The 21,572-nt window shown below is 43.4% G+C and overlaps 1 protein-coding gene across 2 annotated transcripts in view; it reads right to left on the bottom strand.

The window, feature by feature from the left end:
- Colq (collagen like tail subunit of asymmetric acetylcholinesterase) overlaps positions 1 to 21,572 on the bottom strand; it is a 66,390-nt gene that overhangs the window by 25,396 nt on the left and 19,422 nt on the right. For both annotated transcript variants that reach the window (XM_046453021.2, XM_058582104.1), the window contains exons 2-11: positions 15,945 to 16,057; positions 14,203 to 14,304; positions 12,071 to 12,115; positions 11,727 to 11,753; positions 10,030 to 10,101; positions 8,206 to 8,268; positions 7,720 to 7,746; positions 7,082 to 7,126; positions 6,864 to 6,899; positions 253 to 333 (exon numbers count right to left, since the gene is read on the bottom strand). In XM_046453021.2, the coding sequence (XP_046308977.1) occupies positions 253 to 333; positions 6,864 to 6,899; positions 7,082 to 7,126; positions 7,720 to 7,746; positions 8,206 to 8,268; positions 10,030 to 10,101; positions 11,727 to 11,753; positions 12,071 to 12,115; positions 14,203 to 14,304; positions 15,945 to 16,057 (611 nt within the window). The remainder of the gene's footprint in view (positions 1 to 252; positions 334 to 6,863; positions 6,900 to 7,081; positions 7,127 to 7,719; positions 7,747 to 8,205; positions 8,269 to 10,029; positions 10,102 to 11,726; positions 11,754 to 12,070; positions 12,116 to 14,202; positions 14,305 to 15,944; positions 16,058 to 21,572) is intronic.

Raw genomic sequence — 21,572 nt, 5'->3', positions numbered from 1 at the left:
AGACCCGTTCTTGCTTCTGGTCTTGAGAACAGCAACCATGGCACAGCCTATTCTGTCTACCTGGACCTGTGGCTAGCCGGAAAAGCCAGAAGTATCTGGAAATGGTGCTGCTTCTGCCCTCCACCCCAGAGGAGCCTGGAGACTGGGGCTATGGGTTAGCTCTGACTGACACGACCCACCTGCCTCTCCACACAGCGAGGGTCAGGAAGTGCTGACCTTAGTTAGGGGGGTGGCAAACCCTGAGATCCTTACCTGCTTGCCACGTTTCCCTGGTCTTCCTGTGGGTCCTCGGTGTCCTGCTATCCCAGGTTCACCCTTTGGACCCATTTCACCCTGGAAAGAGGAAAGAGAAGTGAAAGAGAAATTGGGGCATGTGGAGTGGGCATATCTAGACAGGTCTGTCCATATCTAGACTGGCCATGAGGGAAGTCTCTAGATCATTCCAAGTCTTTTCCAGATGGGCTGCCCTGGGAGCCTGGGAGAGTGATGAGGTTGTGTAAAAGGCTGACACATCTTTCAAAGAATAAGACGGGAAGAAGCTAGCCCTGAGTAGGTTGAGAAGCTAATCCTAATCCTGTATGGATTACTTAATTTCTGGGAGAGATGGCTGTAGGCCCAAAGACATTTTGGTGCCCCCCCCCCCAAAAAGGGGAGGGGTGGTGGGGGGTGGAAACCACATCCAGAATACCCAAAGTGGGAGGGTTCTGCATTCCAGTCACTTGTGCACCTGATGCTACAAACTGTCCTGGAGAAAAGGATTTCACTTTTAGTTAAAATTTTATATTGTGCTTTGTGATGTTTGCTTTTAACCACAAAGTCAAATCTGTGGGCCTTCCTTTCTTCCTTCTTACCAGGGATTGAACTCAGGGGCACTTGATCACTAAGCCACATCCCCAGCCCTTGTTTGCATTTTATTTAGAGACAGAGTCTCACTGAGATGCTTAGGACCTCCCTAAGTTGCTGAGCCTGGCTTTCAACTTGCGATCCTCCTGCCTCAGCCTCCTGAGCTGCTGGGATTGTAGGCATGCACCACCACGCCTGGCCTGTGGGCTTTTTTAATGATTAATTGGACACCATTTGCCAGCTATCACGTTTGGGAAGTTTCTGCTCATCTGATGCCTTTATTGAAAATTATAGAGTTCCCCACTCTTCAATAAGCATTGCTTTGAGTTCATGCTCACTTCCATTTGATTTAAATGAAGACTCTTTTTTGGAGGGAGGGTGTTTCCAATGTATGGTCAAATATTCAACATAATTATTATAAAAGGCCTGGAAAACAGTGTACACAACATTTCTAATTGAAAATAACGTATACTTAACAATCAGAACCAAATGCACCCATCCCAGAATTTCACAGGATAAGGCCAATCTTTTGCAAGGTCCATTTCTTTCTTCATCTTAGTTTCTTTCCCTCTTCTCTATGTTCTCCTAGGATCCCAGTCCCACTTCACTATTTTTGGGGGTCATGAACTCACAGGACACATCATTCCTACCTCCAGTTACCCTCCTACAATGAGCCACCAAGTAGCCATCACCACCATGAGAGTTTCTTTAGCAGCCAGGGACTCAGAGAAAATAGAAACCCAGGCTCCTTTGCAGGAGGTGGTCAGGAGAGGTACAACACAATGGAAAATTCCAGAAGAGGATAATATAATATGGTGAGGATCAAGAATAAGCCTCTGAATGATCTGTCAACTCAACCAACACAAAGAATTTGTCCCTTCTTGAGACACCAATGTCTTGTATCACCAAAAATTTTCTTGAAGTCTATGCATCCTCACCTACATGTGGCATCCTTGAGCATTCTCTGCAGAGTGTGTTAGGGGATAGGATGGATTCTATATGGTTGTGGAAACGTTTGTGCCGTTTTCCCTTGGCTGGCCAGAGAAGGACAGGGGAGGTCTTATTTGACTAGGAGAAAACAGCAGCATAAACAATATAAATTTTTTAAAGAGACTGTCAGAAGGCAGTGGGGCCCTTCTCTTTATCAACTGAAAGCAGCCAGTAATTTTTTGATCTAATTTCTCTCCTAAAACCTAATTATGGTTACCTTATCAGCTCTGTCTTAAAACAGCCTACCACAAAGGAGGGAAGACAATTCTTTTCAACGCCAGGTCTAGTAAATGGCGCAGAGACTGGAGAAGCTGTCATGCTTAATTTTACAGTAATTTATGACTCTTTGATTTTCGTTGTTACACGGAATGAATACCTAACCTAAATCTTTTAAAATAAAATTAATTTTTTTCTTTTTAATGTTTCTTTTAATTTGCTTATAAAATTACAATTTTAAAAATGTAACACCCCATTTAGGGTAGCAGAAACAGAGTTTCTGACAAATTCAGGTGGCGATATAATCATAGTAAATTAATGCATGATGACTGAAAATATGGAAACATGCTCTATTGGTTGGATACTGTCAGATAAAAATTATTTAGGTATGGAAAATGATATTTTAAGGTAAACTTAAAATGTTAAAAATACTAAGTGTCCATTTGCATGTTTGGAGAATTTCGCGCTCTGAGACTTAACAGTTTCCAAATGGAAAAACTGTGGGCAAAGGGGAGGGAGGGATGGGGAGGGGGAATGGGGACAGGAAAGATGGTGGAATGAGATGGACATCATTACCCTAGGTACATGTATGACTGCACGTATGGTGCAACACTACATCTTGTATAACCAGAAATAAAACGTTGTGCTGCAATTGTGTACAATGAATCAAAGTGCATTCTGCTGTCATATATACCTACATCTCAAAGCCCTAGAAAAAGAAGAACAAATAAACATCAAAAGCAGTAGAAGACAGGAAATAATTAAAATCAGAACTGAAATTAATGAAATTGAAACAAAAGAAACAGTTGAAAAAATTGACAAAACAAAAAGTTGGTTCTTTGAAAAAAATAAATAAAGTAGATAAACCCCTGGCCATGATAATGACAAGAAAAAGAAACTGAAATTACTAAAATACAAGATGAAGAAGGAAATATCACAATGGACACATATGAGATATAGAAGATAATTAGAAAGTATTTTGAAAATTTATACTCTAATAAAATAGAAAATATCAAAGACATTGACAAGTTTCTAGAAACATATGATCTACCCAAACTGAATGAGGAGATCATACACAATTTAAATAGATCAATTTCAAGTAATAAAATAGAATAGAATGCCATCAAAAGTCTACCAACCAAGAAAAGCCCAGGACCAGATGGATTCTTAGCCAAGTTCTATAAGACTTTCAAAGAAGAATTAACACCAACACTCCTCAAAGTATTCCATGAAATACAAAATGAGGGAACCTTTCCAAACTCATTCTATGAGGTTAATATCATCCTGACATCAAAACCAGACAAAGACACATCAAGGAAAGAAAACTTCAGACCAATATCCCTGATGAACATAGATGCAAAAATTCTCAATAAAATTCTGGCAAATTGCATAAAAAATATATTTGAAAGATAGTGCATCATGATCAAGTGGGATTCATCCCAGGGATGCAGGGTTGGTTCAACATATGGAAATCAATAAATATAATTCATCATATTAACAGACTTAAAAACAAGAATCATATGATCATCTCAATAGATGCAGAAAAACGCGGAAAAAGTATTTGACAAAATACAGCACACCTTCATGTTCAAAACACTGGAAAAATTAGGGATAGTAGGAACATACTTCAACATTGTAAAAGCTATATATGTTAAACCCAAGGCCAGCATCATTCTAAATGGAGAAAAATTGAAAGCATTCCCTCTAAAAACTGCAACAAGACAAAGATGTCCTCTTTCACCACGTCTATTCAACATCATCCTTGAAACTCTAGCCAGAGCAATTACACAAAACAAGAAATTAAAGGGATACAAATAGGTAAAAAAGAACTCAAACTATCACTATTTGCTGATGACATGATTCTATAGCTAGAAGATCCAAAAAGTTCCACCAGAAAACTTCTAGAACTAATAAATGAATTCAGCAAAGTAGCAGAATATAAAATCAACACCCATAAATCAAACACATTCCTATATATTAGCGATGAATTCACTGAAAGAGAAATTACAAAACTACTCCATTCATAATAGCCTCAAAAAAAAAAACACCTGGGAATCAATCTAACAAAATAGATGAAAGACCTCTATGATGGAAACTACAGAACACTAAAGAAAGAAATTGAAGAAAACCTCAGAAGATGGAAAGATCTCCCATGCTCCTGGATAGGCAGAATTAATAATGTCAAATGGCCATACTACTAAAAGTGTTATACAGACTTAATGCAAATTCTATTAAAATCCCAATGACATTTTTCAGAGAAATAGAAAAAGCAATCATGAAATTTATTTGGAAAAATAAGAGACCCAGAATAGCTAAAGCAATCCTTAGCAAGAAAAGTGAAGCTGCAGGCATCACAATACCAGACCTTAAACTGTACTACAGAGCTATAGTAACAAAAATGGCATGGTACTGCCACCAAAATAGACTTGTAGACCAATGGTACAGAATAGAGGACACAGAGACAAGCCCACATAAATATAGTTATCTCATACTAGACAAGGGTGCCAAAAACATTCACTGGAGAAAAGATAGCCTATTCATCAAATGATGCTGGCAAAACTGAAAATCCACATGTTGCAAAATGAAATTAAACCTGTATCTCACCCTGCACAAAAATCAACTCAAAGTGGATCAAAGACTTAGGCACTAGAACAGAGACCCTGCACCTAATAGAAGAAAAAATAGACCCAAATCTTCACCACGGGGCTGGAGCTGTAGCTCAGCGGTAGAGCGCCCACCTTGCACGTGTGAGGCACTGGGTTCCATTCTCAGCACCACATAAAAAATAAATAAAGATTTTGTCCAACTACAATTAAAAAATATTTTAAAAAAATCTTCACCACTTCGGCCTAGGATCTGACTTCCTTAACGACACTCCTAAAGTGCAAGAAGTAAAATCAAGAATCAATAAATGGAATGGATTCAAATTAAAAAGCTTCTTCTCAGCAAAGGAAACAATTAATAACATAAGGAGAGAGCCTACAGATTGGGAGAAAATCTTTACCACATGCAACTTCAATAAAGCACTGATCTCTAGGATATATAAAGAACTCAAAAAACTTAACACCAAAAAAATCAAATAACCCAATCAGTAAATGGGTCAAGGAACTGAATAGACACTTCACAGAAAAAGAAATATAATTGATAAACAAACATGAAAAAGTGTTCAACATCTCTAGCAATTACAGAAATGCAAATCAAAATTACTCTCAAGATTTCTTCTCATTGCAGTCAGAATGGCAATCATCAAGAATACCGGTAACAATAAATGTTGATGAGGATGTGGGGAAAAGGTACATTCATACATTGCTGGTGGGACTGTAAATTGGTGCAACCACTCTGGAAAGCAGTATGGAGATTCCTCAGAAAATTGGGAATGGAACCACCATTTGACCCAGCTATCCCACTCCTTGGTTTATACCCAAAGGACTTAAAATTATCATACTACAGTGATGCAGCCACATCAATGTTTATAGCAGCTCAATTCACAATAGCTAGACTATGGAACCAACCTAGGTGTCCCTCAATAGATGAATGGATAAAGAAAATGTGATATATATATACTCAATGGAATATTACTCAGATTTAAAGAAGAGTAAAATTACGGAATTTGCCAGTAAATGGTTGAAGTTGGAGAATATCATGCTAAGTGAAATAAGCCAATCCCACAAAACCAAAGGCTGAATGTTTTCTCTAATATGTGGATGCTAATTCACGATAAGGTGAGAGGCACTAGGGAAGAACAACATTACTTTAGATTAGGTAGAGGGAAGTGATAGGAGGGGAGGGGAGGGGATGTGGGGATACGAAAGATAGTAGAATGAAACAGACATTATTACTGTATGTATAATGTGACTATATGACCAATATGATTCTGTAACATGTGCACTCAGAAAAATGAGAAGTTATATCCCATCTATGTATGATATATCAAAGTCCATAAATGCATTCTACTGTCATGTGTAACTAATTATAACAAATAAAAAAAATTAAAATGAAGAAAATAACAGTTTCCAATGTCAATACCTTACGACATGAGGCTCCAGCATGACTGTCAGCTTAGAAGTTAGTTCTAAATGGTCATTTGTATGTCCCTTGTCTCTTCATTCCCTAGCAACAAGGGTTAGAAACCAGACCCTAAGCAAAAGTTTTCAAAAATCTGTCAGTCATTTGCTACCTTCACAAATGTCATTTTATCTGTATGCCACTCTATTGTTATTTGCTGGCTAATTTTTCTTTAAGTTACCTGAGCCTGACTCCATTTTTATTAGGCCTTGTTCCAAGCAAGATACCCACTAAATATTTCACTATTTAAATAAAATCTCTTTAAATAAAAAAATAAACAATTAAAAATGTTTACTGTCATTCAATTACAATAATTCTGTGCACTTTGAAGAAGACAGAAGAAGAGTTTAGGCTGCAGAGACATGAAGCCAAAAATGGTTGTAACTTTGCCCTGAAGCCTACGGGCTGAGAGGGGCCTTGACCTGCACTGCACCTCAGATGTGAATCCCTTGTCACAAAGTTCCTTCCTTTGAACATCATCATAGTCTTCCAAGAAGTGGGAAAAACAAAGAAGGACCTCTCTCCACCTGATGGAAGCTGTTTTTCTGCCACTGCCTGGAGGGAAGTCTCAGACCACCCTGCCATCCTCTCCTCTGTGTGTAAAGAAACTTGCTCTTCACCCTAAACCAGAACCTTCCACAGTTAAACTTGCTTTCCATGGTGGACAAAGGGGCGGGGCTCTCTTGTTGTGCGTGGAGAGCCTTTTTTTTTTTAACTGAGACCTATTTTCACTATTTCGGGGTACTTACTTTTTGCCCCAACATTCCAGGAAATCCTGGGAAACCCTGTGAACAGAACAACAAATATCACGACCACCTCTGAAATAACCCTTGAAAGGGCAGAAGATGAGCTTGGTTCACCCATTTTCAAGATGGAGGCCTGCCAGTCCCATCCGTCATCCAGCCTACAGGTGGGGTGAGCTGGGGGCTGCTACTTGCATTGCAGTTTAGCATTTCTATGTTCTTACCTTTTCTCCTTTGGGACCCAAGTCACCCCTTTCACCTCTGGATCCCTAGGAGGAAACCACAGGAGAGAGGCAATGAGTTAATATCAAGGGGGAGGGTGGGGATTGAAGCATTTGAAGCTGAAAAGCTTCCTAAGACAACACCCTCATTTTACGAAGACATAGGCTCACAGACCTTACATGGTTTGCTCAGCAAAGGAAAGGTTTGTGACTACCTTCTGTTTGGACCCCCCAAACCTTTTGCATAATAATGAAGCACAACTTACAGAGAATCTTGGGTCCTAGATCCTCTCTTATCCCAAAGGAAGTCTGTTCTCAAGTTCCTTCTGGCTTTTTTTTTTTTTGGTTTTGACAGATGAGAAGGGCAGGTGGTAGAAGTCTGCTCTAAGGACACAGACCTGCCACCTTCCTCCGGCATCCCCATGAATACTGTGTACCTCCACTGGGAGAGCCCCCTTATCCTGCCTCAGGAGACCCCTCACCTCTTCCTCAGTCCACTGACAAAGGACAGAGGAACAGCTAGGAATGGCTTTTGTAGTTAGTGACTAATGAGAGGCCTGGGCCCGTCCTCTGTCCGCCACCAACTATGGAGCCTGTAACCCAGACCAGGCTCTGGAATGCCATCAGAGACAAGCACTGACCTTTTCCCCTCTGGATCCTGGGTAGCCCTAAAAGAAAGCAGAAAGTGCATTTAAAATCAGCTCTGTAGGACCTGTGGGTGTGGTGGAGAATGGAAAGAGTCCCCCAACGTAGTGCTGATGGGTCTCCACATCACATTGCAAGTTTTCATGGGATTGCAACAGATGTCCCTGAGGATTATGCTTAAAGCACGCCTCAGAAGAACATGGTTTTCCTCATCGCACAAAGGTTTTCATCTGTTCAAATGTCTAGAGGCTTGACCTTAACAGGCCAGGAGAACAGCAGGAATGGCATCCTTATGCCCCTGAATTTCAGGGTATGATGTCCCCAAAGTGCCTCTAAAGACTAGCACCCGGCACTGACTCTCTAATACCTATGACATTCTGCAGCCCAGGATGGTGACTCTGCCCTTCCCGTCTCTGAGGACACAGCTGCTCTAGAGCCTTAGTGAGAAGATCTGGGGATATCCATCTGGACCACACACTGACCTTGGAGCCCATTGGTCCTCTTGACCCTGGCAAGCCCATCATGCCCAGGTCACCTTTTTCACCCTGTGTGAATTAGAAGAGGGGAAAGGAGACACACAGTGACATTTCTTAGAGAAACTGAACCAAGAGAATCATAGGCAGGATTGGGATGGAACCAGGAACATTGGGGTTGGATTGTGAATCTGAGGTCCCCAAATGACCCCTTGCCCCCTCCTAGAGGCCCAAGGTTCCATACTCCACCTTTCATTCTGGTTTGAGATTAAATATAAAATGAAAATGCCCAAGGTAGAGCAGATCTCCAAACTAAATACTCACTAAGCTGTTGTAAATGGTGATACTTGATCTTTTCCTAGAAAAGGTTGTAAGAGGGTAGGGGAGAAAGCATGAGGGCTTGGAGATTCAGAAGACAAAGTGTTAACACACACAAAAAAAAATCTTTGTACGACTTGCTGTTTGCATATGGAGGGCCTTTGAGACATTGTCATAGACTCTCACTCTAGGTTTTCAGTCGTGTATAGTGAACATCAACCTCTGGGTGTATACTACGGAGGCAGGGGCTTAAGAATTATGGATGGGCTTTCTTGCCCCTCAGAACAATCTGCATTTGGAACTTCTAGCATCTTCCATGCTAAGAAAACTCTAAACTAGGACTAACCATTATAAATATGAGGTGAGCCACATGCTGAATTTTAAGTGTTTTTAGAAGTCATCTGAAAAGTAAAGCTAAGCAGATGACATTAATTTTACCAATATATTTTATTTAATTTCTCATTTCAACATGTAGCAAATATAAAATGATCAATGAGTATTTTACATTCTGTTTTTTTTTATATTTAATACTTGAAGTCTGTTGTGTATTTTGCATTTAAGGAATATCCCAATTCAGGAGCTAAATTCTCATTCCAAACACTTGACCTGTGTTTAGATTTCACAAAATTTATAGTTGAAAAAGCAGCCACACCTTCAAGTTGCTCCAAACATACCTGAAAGTTTTCAAATGATTAAAATGAGTCAAGGTTTTAAAATTCAGATTTGGATGGATTAAAATTAAACATTCAGTTCTTTGGTTGAACTAGTCACATTTCAATAGCCACCTGTGGTTAGTGGCCACCATGTTGGGCAGCTCAGCCCTGGGCAGTGGATTTTTAAAAGAAATGTCCTGAGGACTTTTCCTACCAGGACTGGAAACAGTTTTCTACTCCTATAGTATCGTCAGCGAGGGAATCAGAGCAGTTGGTGACATTCACCTATCTACCCCTACAGGTAAAATTCGAAGTCAGAGCCTCCCACCCTGTCTATGTAGTTTATGACTGGCAGTGAGAAGAACCTAAACCAAAGCAGGGGTATTTGCGTTCACTACCCTTTCTGAGGAAGGGAGTTTCATCAACGTTTGGCAATCTCTCTCTCGATGGAAGATTTCCATTCTTCCCAGTTGACAACTCCTTCAACCCTCCTTTCCCCAAGCTGTCATTCCCTGCCCAATCATCACCACCTGCAAGAGCTTCCCATACACAAGTCCCTTTTGGATCATCTCAGGGAAACCAAAGTATAGAACGCTACTTTTAAAGACAATGGAGAAACCATGCCTCTGTAGAAGAAGGGAAGAGTCCCCCATTTCTCCTCCCACAGGAACAAAGCCTTTGCATGCAGCAAGGTCTGCAGGCCAGGGAAGGAGGAAATGTTTGGGGACCTGTGGACAGTCCTCAGGCTCTCTTCTTCCTCTCTTGAGGACGTGATTCACTGAGCATGTGCTAGGGCAGCTGCCATCTTCTCCACCCGCCCTTGTTTGGATACCACATGAGCCCATCAGCACAGGACACTTACCCTGGGTCCTTCAGGGCCAGGCCAGCCGACAGGCCCAGGCATGCCAGGAACACCTGGGGGGCCAGGTCTACCCTTCAAGAACCAAGAACAAAAGTCAGAAAAAGTGGGCTCATGTTTCCTTCCTTCCGAGAATATCTGGGGTCCAGGAATGAAAATGGGGCCTCCAAACATGGCCCCCAGATTCTCAGCCTCGCCCTTTAAAGACAGAGGCCCTAAAATGTTGGAACTTAGGTGTAGGTTAAATCCTTGATGTCATAGAGTATCACCAAACAGGATTTTATTTTACCCAAGGAGTGGAGGATAGTGGGAAAGAAAGTCTGAATGTCTTTGCTTTCCAATCTCTGTCACCTCCACCTAACTACCCTAATGTCCCCTGCATTCCAGTGGGTTCTCTCCACAAGGATGGGCTGTGGGATGAGATAGCATTAGCATGGGGAGCAGCAGCAGAAGCTGTTGGTACTCAAATCTTAAGGTCTTTTTACCTGTTCAGAGTGCCCATCCCCCGTGGCTACACTTCTCACTAACAATTCATCTCTGCAACCTGCAACTGTGGAGTTTGCGCTTGGGCAATTGGAGCTGTCCCGTCATTTACATTGGCTCTTTCTGCAGCCAATGGTCCAGATCCCTTACCTCAAGGCAGGACCTACCATCAGGCAATCCATGCTCCAAAGCTTCCCTAGGAATCAGGCTACTGCGGCTGGACTTCACCTTATACTATATCTTTGCTCGCCTTCTCCCGCTCTCTCCCGTGTCTACCTCCTCCAGTGAGAACCCCCTTAATAATTTATTCACTTGTGCATGTGTCTGCTTCCAGGAAACCCAACCTAAACCAAGGACTACAAGAGTCAATAGGAGAATGGGCTCGGGGTCTATCTGGACCTCTGTACCCACTGGCTAATTGCACAGTTAGCGAGAGACCTGAAGGGTGCAGAAAAGCCAAAGGCTAGCATGTGCAGTGATTCCTACTCTTGCCTCCCACACCCAGGGCAGATATCATCAATCAACACGGCCCTTGTTCTCTCTTAGCAGGGAACCACTCCAGAACCCTGCTCAGCCCACTATGCTGTGGCTGGCGTTGTCATCTGTACCTTGCAAACATCTGTTTAAGGCTTCTGTTGACAGCAAAACCATTTGAATAAAACACTTCACCAGGAATAGAGTCATCTCTATTTAGAGCCCTGGGCATCTTTCTTGGCCAACATTTTACCCTTCTTTCATTCACGAGACCTGGGGTTTCAGTGCCAGTATCCACTGATCACAGCTAGTAAAATCTTCTGCTGCTTTGCTCCTCCTTGACACGCATGACAGCCTTGATAACCCACGTTGGGTTCACACAGAGGCACTGTGACCTTAAGCCAAAGAGCAAAAGCCATTTGTTTCTATCTTCTCAGTCATTTTATTCCAGTTTCATCAAATAGATAAGGTGGCCTGAACCTGAGGGCAATTTGGCCAGGCTTGTCAACCCCTGGAAGAAGTCTGAATGCCTGGCGGTGGCAGGCTCCAGCTCCTGACTGAGGACCAGGAGAATGAGCAAGGCTACTTGTCGTCATCAGGATGGCCACACCATCACTGTCCACCTGGGTCCTGGTGGCCACAGGAGTGTGTCACTGCTTCCCCGCCCCAGGAGTGCACACACACTCACACGCATGTGCAGCACAGTTGCCCGGATGGTGCTGACAAAACAGCAGCGTCCATACCTTCCTTCCTGGTCGGCCAAGCTCCCCCTGTGGATGGAGAAGACAGGTAAACAGAAGCAGCTCTGGGAGAGAGGTTCTGGCAGCAGAAGGCCAACTAGGGCAAATGACAACTGGTCATGGCAGTGTGGCTCAGCCTGTTGACCAGTCACTTGGCTGGTCACAGCATCCCTGTGGGGCTAGTGGGCCAAATCAGAATACACCAGTGTGCCCTGGCCCATTATCAGGGCTCGTCCTCACACACTCTAGGCAGAATGGTCTCAACTGGTAAAATCTCAGTGGCACCCCCCAGAAATCAAGCTGGAATTACCAAGGAGAGGTGGGTTGAAGAAAAGAGTGGCTCATACCTTTTCTCCCTTTGGTCCTGTCTTGCCAGGAAGTCCGGGTGGACCCTATACAATTAAGACAAGAATGAAGAAAAAATATACCCAACTAAGGCAGAGCTGCTGGGGAGGGAGGGGGAGAGGGAGGGAGGGGCTCCTACAGAAGCAGCCTTGATCTCTGTATGGATGTGCGGCTCCCAAGGCCCCTTTCTGCCCTGCAACCCCTTCCCCTCTCTATTCCTCCTCCTCCTTAACTTTCTTGGCACTGTTTTTCCAGCAATGCTAACCCATCCACACTCAGTGACTGTAATTTTTACCCTGGAGCCTTTTGATTGCCTGAAAACTCTTGAGAGCTTATTGAGAACAACTAAAGAGTTTGGCAGAAATCCTGGTAGCTGAAAACACGACCCTTTACCATCTCTCAGGTCTTTTCAGCTACTCACATCAAGCTTCTGGGGGGCCCTGACAAGAGGGAAGTTAAGTTTTATACCCAGCAGCAGCTGATTTAGACCACCCTGTGGTTGACCTGTGGGTACCAAGATCAACCTTCCCACCTGGAGCAGCAAAATTCTATTTTACTTTTTTTTTTTTGAGGGGGGATTGAACTCAGAGGTGCTTTTCCACTGAGCCACATCTCCAGCTCTTTTTATTTATTTTGAGACTGGGTCTCACTAAGTTGCCAAGGGGCATCACTAAGTTGCTGAGGCTAGCCTCAAATGTGCAATTCTCCTGCCTCAGTCTTCTGAGTTTAGGAGGATTACAGGTCTGTGCCACCATGCCTGGCAAAGGTGTTCTTTTTTAAAATGTGAAGAATGCGAGCAAGTAAACTCACATTTCTCTCCCCATGGTCAGCCACAGGAGTGAGGAGATTCCACCTCAGGGGCTTAGAACCCATTGCCCCAATGCTATGCACACCCACAACAAAATTGCAACTGCTTTCTGCTTACATGTCTGTGGGGTGCTCAGTCACTATTTTCTAAATTCCCCAGGACTACAGGAAACCCATCAAAATCCCTTGGGCTCCCGCAACATCCCTAGGATCTGCAGATGAACATGCACAAAGTAGAGACTGTTTGAAACAGGATTTCTCACCAGGCATGAGACCCTGTCTCTAAATAAAATATAAAAAGGGCTGGGATGTGGCTCAGTGGTTAATCATCCCCTGGATTCAATCCCTGGTAGAAAACAAAACAAAACAAACAAACAACAACAACAACAACAAAAAAAAAAAAAAACAGAAAAGGAAAGAAAAAGAAAAGAGAAATGGGATTTCCCTGAAACTTGTCAAAACCACCAAGAGCCTAGCCCCCTCAGCCAGTGTTTCCCAGATCTAGCAGCACATTCCAATCCCCTGGGGAATCTTAAAAAAAAAAAAAAATCCCAAAGCCCAGTTCACACACTGGACCAGTCAAATAATAATCTCAAAGGGGGAAAAAATATAAGCCTTAGGAATTTTCGAAGCTTCCCAGCTCAGAGAGTATGGAGAACCCAAGAGAACCTCACTGGGGCTGAGCTGGGTGTCTCTCTGTGATGGAGCCCCTCTCTGAGGCAGGCCAGAGGAGCAGGAATCTGAGAGAGGGTTTCTGGAGGGTAATCTTTTGTTTGTCTAGAAAATTCTTTCTCTAGCAGTTTGCCTGTACCTCACTTTCCCCACCACCCTTGGTAGCAATACCAGGGGCCCAAGGAAGCTCCTCTTATCCCCACTTTTCTGTACTAAATGCAGACACCTCTGGGTCCTCAGATGGGGCCAATAGTCACATGAGGCCCGTTATCATCAAGGGTTTGTCCAATGCTAACTAAATCATAGCCACATCCATATAGGCAGTATCTCTCTTGATCCCCCAAAATCCAGTAGGACAGAAGCAACTAAAAAACATCTTTTGGCTTGTTTATTTCTTTGTTGTCCTTCCTTCCTTCCTTTTTATTTTCCTCTCGCAGGGGCAATTATTATGATTATTATCTCCCTGGCATAGATGAGGAAATCACAGCTGGGAGCCGAGGATTCACCCAGGTGGCTCTGGAGTGGCAAGTAAGAAGAGAAAGAAAACTGATTTTCCACATCACATTAAAAGGGGCAGACACCATGAAACTCTACCCAGGGGGCTCCCCTGGGTTGGAACAGAACGCAGGAGGGAGGGGTCTGGTAGAACACCAACCTGGGGGCCGGGGGGTCCAGGGGAGCCGAGAGAGCCCTGCATGCATGGGGACTGTGTGGTCTCGAGTTCCAGGAGGAGATTCTTCATGTCTGGGGAGAGAAGCTTCAGTGCAAAGCAACACAGTGTTAGAAGTCGGACTCGGGGAACAGAGGAAGGGTCACCTCCCTGGACACAGCTCAGGTCCAAGACTGGCGATTCCCTGACATAGCAGTATGTATTCTGAGAAGATGACCTTTTGGGCCACCAGTTTCGATTCTCTCATCTGCTCTTGAGACCCACACGGCATGAATGGGTTACTGAGCTAGCAAGGCCACTTTGGATGGAGTTAGGAAGCTCATTTCAGGACTTTATCCCATGTCTAGGATAGGCATGTCTAAAAGAAATATAATGCAAAACAAATATCCAAAAGAAACATAATGAGAACTACATTGTAGTTTAAAATTTTTCTGGTAGCCACATTTTTACCTTTTGAAAAGGTAAAAACAAACAAGTGAAGATAATTTTATAATATGTTTAATTTAACCCAACAGACCCCAAATATTATCACTTCAGCATATATTCAGTATAAAAGTGACTAATGAGGCATTTTACAATCTTTTTTTTTTTTTCATATGAGGGCTTCACGCTCCTGTTTATCTGTTTATTTATTTCAACCAAGAATCCTCAGAATTTAATTGTATTATAGACTAAACATACCCAACAGGCATTCACAGAGCAGTTCATCCAACACATGTATATATTTTATTCTGTGCATACACAAACTCCTGTTTATGTTTAACATAAACAGCATATCTCAGTGTAAACATTGAAAGTGCTCAGTGGCTGTGATTTTGGACAGTATAGGTCTAGGAGATTCCAGAAAGATCTGAGTGTCTCAAGTCCCTAGAATGCCCTGGATGGATGTCTTCTAAGTCCTGAGTCCTGCTCCTTTCCTCTCTTCCCCAAATCTGTTCCCTCTCATCCCTCAGTGTGGCTACCGAAAGGCTCTTTCCTGTGTCACTCCATGAACATGGTCTGCCTATGACATGGGCTGTGGAAGGGAATTTATCATTTCTTTTCCTTTAATTGGCACATAATATTTGTACATGTTTATGATACACTATGATAATTCGATACCGTCTATAATGTGTAATGATCAAATCAGGGTAATTAGCGTTTCGGCCTCCTCAAACCTTTATCATTTCTACATGTTGGGAATTTTTTGGACTCTCCATTTCTAGTTATTTTGAAATATATCATAAATTGAGGTAGGCTGTAGTCACCCTACTGTGCTCTAGAACACGGGAAGTGTGTTTTGGTACCTGTTATCCACCCTCTTCCTATCCCCCTTCTATACCCTGCTCCCCCATTTTATCCAGATTCCCCCATTCCCTTTCTCCCCAGGGAATTTTATAAATGCTTGGGGAGAAGAAAAAGGTAAAGGGAGAATCCATATCTGGATAGCTGATGGGAACCCAGAAATTTATAAATACGCCCATTGTTTAAAAAAAAGATGGGACAAATTTTGCCAAATTCAACTCCCATGGGAGAAGACCCTCTCCAACATTGCTGATTTAAGACAGCAGGAGGACAAATACATTCCAGAAACTGCAAAGTGTCCATTCTAGGGTTCAAACTTAGAGTGAGAATAAAGGGTTGACCTATAGCAAGAGTCTGCAGGAAGCCCCTGTTGAGTGGGTGGGGTGCAGAGTGGGCATCCAGAAGCCTGGAATTCTTCACTCTCTCAAGCCCCATGTACTCACCGGACTTCGGCCCCCTCTGAAGAAGGGTGGTGGGAACAGTGGGGGCGGAGGGGGTGTCAGCAGGCAGCATGCTTTGTGGCTGCCACGTTTCTTCTGATCCAGGCCAGGAAGGGCTGTGTAGAGAAAACTGCTGCTCGTTAGCGTGAGTTCAGAGCTAGGCTCTCTGCCATGCCCAGCACACCCAAGGGAGACCCACGCGGCCACCCCAGACTTCCAAATCTAATTTCTAACCTGTTGGAGATGGGAGCAGAACTCCTGTCTGCTACTTGACAAGCCCTTGTATTGCTTTTGCTGAATTAAAATGGTGACCATTGTAAGATCCTTCTTCACAGGTTGGTAAATACCTAGGAGCGAAATTGCTGGGCTATAGTTCACGTCTATGTTCGGCTTTTAATAGAAAATAACAAGCGATTTTCCAAAGAGATTATACTAACTTACACTCCCACCAGCCAGTGGAGGACAGTTTCTCCTTCTACTGAGATTAACTTGTAGATTTTGTAGATGTGGCAAGGAATGCCAAGTTCGGATGGTAGTTGGGGAGTTGTGTCCCCAGTAATTGGGGAGAAGGAAGTGTTTTTAAAAACTTTGATACTAAGGGGGAAATCGTTCAGACAGGAAGGCAGCAAGGGCTGGAGGTAGGGTTAATTGATTTTAAGGTACTCAGACCCATGATTAAAATACAGACTCCAGGATGAACTCAACTTCTATATATAACTATAAAGATCTAATAAAAATAAAATAAAATTCAGACTCCACTTATATACAAGAATCACCCATTTCATAAAGAGTCATAGTATAGTGTCTCAATACTTGGGTGTCCTAAACCCAAGCGTGAGGACCTGTAGAGCTTGATTTTCAGGTGGGATCTTGCCAATGTTCCATCTCAGCACACATTCAGTGTTGAAGCATACTTTACGAAAAAAATGCAGATCAAAAGTTACAGCCCAGTAGATTTCTGTGAAGTGAACCGACTCTAGAAACCAGCACCCAGATCAAGAAATAGAACTCTCCAGGACCAGAAGCCCCTTACACTCCAATCTGTGTCCTCACCTACCACCATCCTGAATTCTAACACCAGGGATTCATCTTGCCCATTTAGACATTCTATATAAATGGAACCATACATTATGAATTCTTCTGATTGTCTTCTCTTGCTCAACCCAAGAGCCATCCAGACTGATCTTTGTCGTTATTACTGCTGAATGGAGTTCCATGTGGTTAGACCACAATTCACTCATCTATTGATGAGTGGGCAATGGTGGGCAATGGTGATGTTCATTGGGGTGATACCACTAGTACCCACCAGAATAGCTAAATGAAAATGGGAGAGACTACCAGGAAGCAAAGTCTGGCTGTCTGGCTTTGCTCTGGATTGGACAAAATGTTAGAAAGCAAGGGCTACTCTGACTGGGCATCTTAATTCTTTTTTTTTGAACCAGGATATTGAACCCAGGGGTGCTTAACCACCGAGCCACATCCCCAGCCCCTTTTAAATTTTTTTTATTTTGAGACAGGGTCTCACTAAGTTGCTCAGGGCCTTGTTAAGTTGCTGAGGCTGGCTTTGAACTTGCCATCCTCCTGCTTCAGTCTCCTGAGACACTGGGACTACAGGCATGTGCCATATTCTTATCTGGAAGAAGAGATGCCACAAATAAGGATGTTAAACAGCCAGAACTGTCATCCATTGGCTGGGGGGAGTGTAAGTTGGTACAACCTCTTCAGAAAATTGCTTGGTATTTTCTATTAAAGGTAAGCATACACATACGCTGTGGTCCCACAATTTCACTCCTAGCTATTTATCAACAGAAAGGTAGAGGGATTTTCATTAAAAAAACACAAGTAAATAGAAACAATATTCATAATTGCCAAAATAAATGATTTTGGGGTTCCTAGTTTTTTGGGGGGGTTATTTGTTTTGTTTTTTGTTTTGTACCAGGAATTGAAACCAGAGGAGCTCTATCACTGAGCTAAACCCCCAGCCCTTTTTATCTTTTATTTCGAGAAGTGGCCCAGGCTGACCTCAAACTTGCAATCCTCCCGCCTCAGCCTCTGGAGTTGCTGGGATTACAGGAGTGTGCCACCATAAGTGACTTTGTTCCCAGTTTTAGTCTTATAATGGGACCCCTACCTTTACCCCATAACAGAATCTCTGACATCGCAGAACGTTTGCAGGTTTCCCACTACATAGGCAGTTCTTACTCAGTTTTTAGTCTTATCACCAGGAAGCTTCTCTTCACTTCCCAGGCCAAGGTTGAGTGGCCCTGCTACCCTGCTATGTTTTTCTCGGGGTTTATGGTCATGTTAGTTCTTCCTCACAGATGAAACTGTTTCATTATATCTTATTGATTATTGTACTTTCCAGGAGGACAGGGGTCAATTTTCATCACCAGTCTCTAACACTGTACCTAGTAGACAGTAAGCGCTCCACAAAAGTTTGCTGAACTAATAACACAAACACACACATACACACCAGGGGCATCTAACTACGAAGCCACACCCCCCCTCACTCCTTTTTAATATACTTTGTTTTTAGATAGGGTCTCCCTGAATTGCTTAGAGCTTTTCTAAGTTTCTGAGGCTGGCTTTGAACCCACGATCCTCCTGTCTCAGCCTCCCAAACTGCTTGGATTATAGGCGTGCATCTCCGTGCCCATCTGAACTAATAATATTGATGACAAACACTACAAGGCAGTGTAGTTCTTGTGTATAAATTTACCTAATCCTCAAGACAAACCTGAGAGCTAACTGCTATTTTTATCTCCAAACTCATTTTACAGGTTTGTTAACCAAAGCAATGAGTTAAGCAATTTGCCCCGTCCTATAGCTAGTAAATGAACCAAACCAAACTACTGTGGGTCAAAATGAAGGTCAGGGACTGAGAGGGAGGCAAGGAGCTCCCTAACAACCCCTAGCGACTGTTGTATCAATGTTCTCCAGAGACCACTGAGAATATAACTAGTCCAACCAAGTTGGGTTGTCAGAGTCATTGCAACAGGATGTACACACAATCAGAGGACCCTGGAGGCATCTCAGTAAGGGAGTGTTAGAAAGAATTGATTCTAGGATTTGAGGTTTTGCTAGGTGATTTGGAGGGAGACCATGAGAAGCAAAGTCTGGCTTTGCTCAGGATTGAATGCTGTCAGGAAGCAAGGGCTACTCTGATCAAGCACCTGAATTCTCATCCAGAATAGAAGACTAATGGGTAAAAAGCAGCCATTATTCATATTCGCAAGGATGGGGAAACGCTCATTTTCGTGGCTGGATGACAGCCATGCTTTGTCTGTGTTTGGTTATGGTTTTCGGGTGCTCCTGTTTTCAGGCGGATCCCTCAAGGTCATGGAATGGTGCTGCCTGAGGTTGGTGCTCTGGGAATTTGTTCACATGCTGCAGGAGTCATATGGCAAGCTGTGAGCATTGGGTCTGTTTCAGCTGACACCGGCTGCTTTTCCCTAGTGGTGAGAGGTAAGTTCTTCTTTTTCTTTTGGTCCTGGGGACTGAACACAGGGGTACCTAACCACTGAGCCACATCTCCAGCTCTTTTTTATATTTTATTTAGAGATAGCATCTCACTGAGTTGCTTAGGGCCTTGCTACTTTGCTGAAGCTGGCTTTGAACCCACAAAACTCCTGCCTCAGCCTCCCAAGTCACTGGCATGAGGGTATGTGCCACCCCGACCGGCAGTAGGTTGTTCTTGACCTTGACATTGATGCCGGTTCTTTCCTAAAGTGTGAACTAACTAGGAGTGGGCAGCTTCAGTTGCCACCCTACCTGGGGCACACAGAGAAGGTGGCAGATGTATACCACCCCCCCGAAGGACCCCCAGCTACAGTTTCTCGGCAGTCTCTCTTTCGCCTCTGTAGATGGCTAAGGGCTGGGTAAGGCTTCAGCTTTCGGCAAAAATCTCTCCCGGCTAGGATCACCTGAGAACCTGGCAGTTCCCCAAAGCTAATTTGCACTCATTTATTTTTCCAGACCATATACGGCTTCCAGTGCCTTCCTTTCTTCCCCCAGGACCCTGTGTGGCTCCCATTGATGAAACATCTTGTATCATTTAAGGCAGTCACTTTGCTTCTCTGATTTCTTCCTGGAAACTGGAGACCTCTTCAGGGACCATAAATTATCAGTTGCTTTTCTTGCAAAGGCATCTGCTTTGCCCGTGCCCCCACTCCACCCCGCCCCCCGGAATCCCTCCTCCCTCTTTCCCCCTTGACCCACTTCATTTCCAGCAGGTGAAGGCCATTGATTCCTGCCCCTCCCCCAACTCCCTGGAGCTGTTTGTTTTTAGCCCAGTCTAGTTTATTTACAGCTCATTCCAGCTCAGAATATTTCCATCAGGTGGCCGTGTTTGGGAGCAGCTCTCCCCCTTCCCACCCTCCCCATCAGCTAAGCCAGGACTTCACATGTCTATTTTGGTGTCATCCAGTGGCCTGTGGATCTCTCTCAGGACTATTGCTGTCTCTATTGGAATCATGTCTGGAAAAGCCCCAGAAGCCTCTGTTGTAATGGAAACAATTGTGTGTGTATGTACAGGGGCCTGCAGAAAACCCGTGCCCCACGCGGCTCAGCTCCCGGCCAGCTGTCTTGAAAAAGCCAACTGTCACAGAATTTCAGGACTGTTGACCTCACTTAAAGACACCAAAGTCATATCACGCGTGGCCACTGCATTGCCAAATTATGGATAATTGTCTAATGCAGGCTTTTGGCAAGTGTTTGGGGGTTCCCCCCCACCATGGTTCATGCTGTTTTTGCCCTTTGGACTCAGTACTCAATCTCCTGTTTCATCTTGAGAAACTGAGGGAGATCCTTGCTACTTTGCTGAGTCTGGCTTTGAACCCACAAAACAACACAAGTTGGGTTGTCAGAGTCGGAAAGAGACTCACACCAACTTACTCTTGGAAATGTAGGGACTTGTGTCAAAGAGTGTGATCTGGGTACAAGCGGACGTGTGATATGGTGTAATTCCCGTCCTCAACCTGAGACTCAGTTTCCTGATCTGTACCACAAGGGATTTGATCCACCCCATCTCCAAGGTCCTTTTTAAAAATAAACACAATCCAGTCACAAGGGCAATTATTAAGAATGCAAGTAACAATAAATATTGGCTAGGATGTGGGGGAAAAGGATGCACTTAAACATTGCTGGTGGGGACTGCACATTAGTGCAACCACTCTGGAAAGCAGTGTGGAGATTCCTCAGAAAACTTGGAATGGAACCACCATTTGACTCAGTTATCCTACTCCTCAGTCTATACCCAAAGGACTCAAAATCAGCATACTACAGTGACGCAGCCACATCAATGTTTATAGCAGCACAATTCACAATAGCTAAGCTATGGAACCAAACTAGGTGTCCCTCAATAGATGAATGAATAAAGAAAATTTTACAGATACACAATGGAATATCACTCAGCCATAAAGAAGAATGACTTTATGACTTTGCTGGTGACTGGATGGAACTGGAGACTATCATAGTAAGTGAAAGAAGCCAATCTCCAAAAAACAAAGACTGAATGTTCTCTCTGATATGTGGATGCTAACACATAATAAGGGGGAAGGGGAAGAATAGAAGAATAGAAGCTCATGGGATTAGACAAAGGGGAATGAAGGGAAGGGAGGGGATTGGGAATAG

The sequence above is a fragment of the Marmota monax genome, unplaced genomic scaffold (genome assembly GCF_021218885.2).
Source record: "Marmota monax isolate L192 unplaced genomic scaffold, Marmota_monax_Labrador192_F-V1.1 WCK01_AAM20220418_F8-fsc00042, whole genome shotgun sequence".
Taxonomy (NCBI): Eukaryota; Metazoa; Chordata; class Mammalia; order Rodentia; family Sciuridae; genus Marmota; species Marmota monax.
This window is presented reverse-complemented; position numbering and strand designations above follow the sequence as displayed.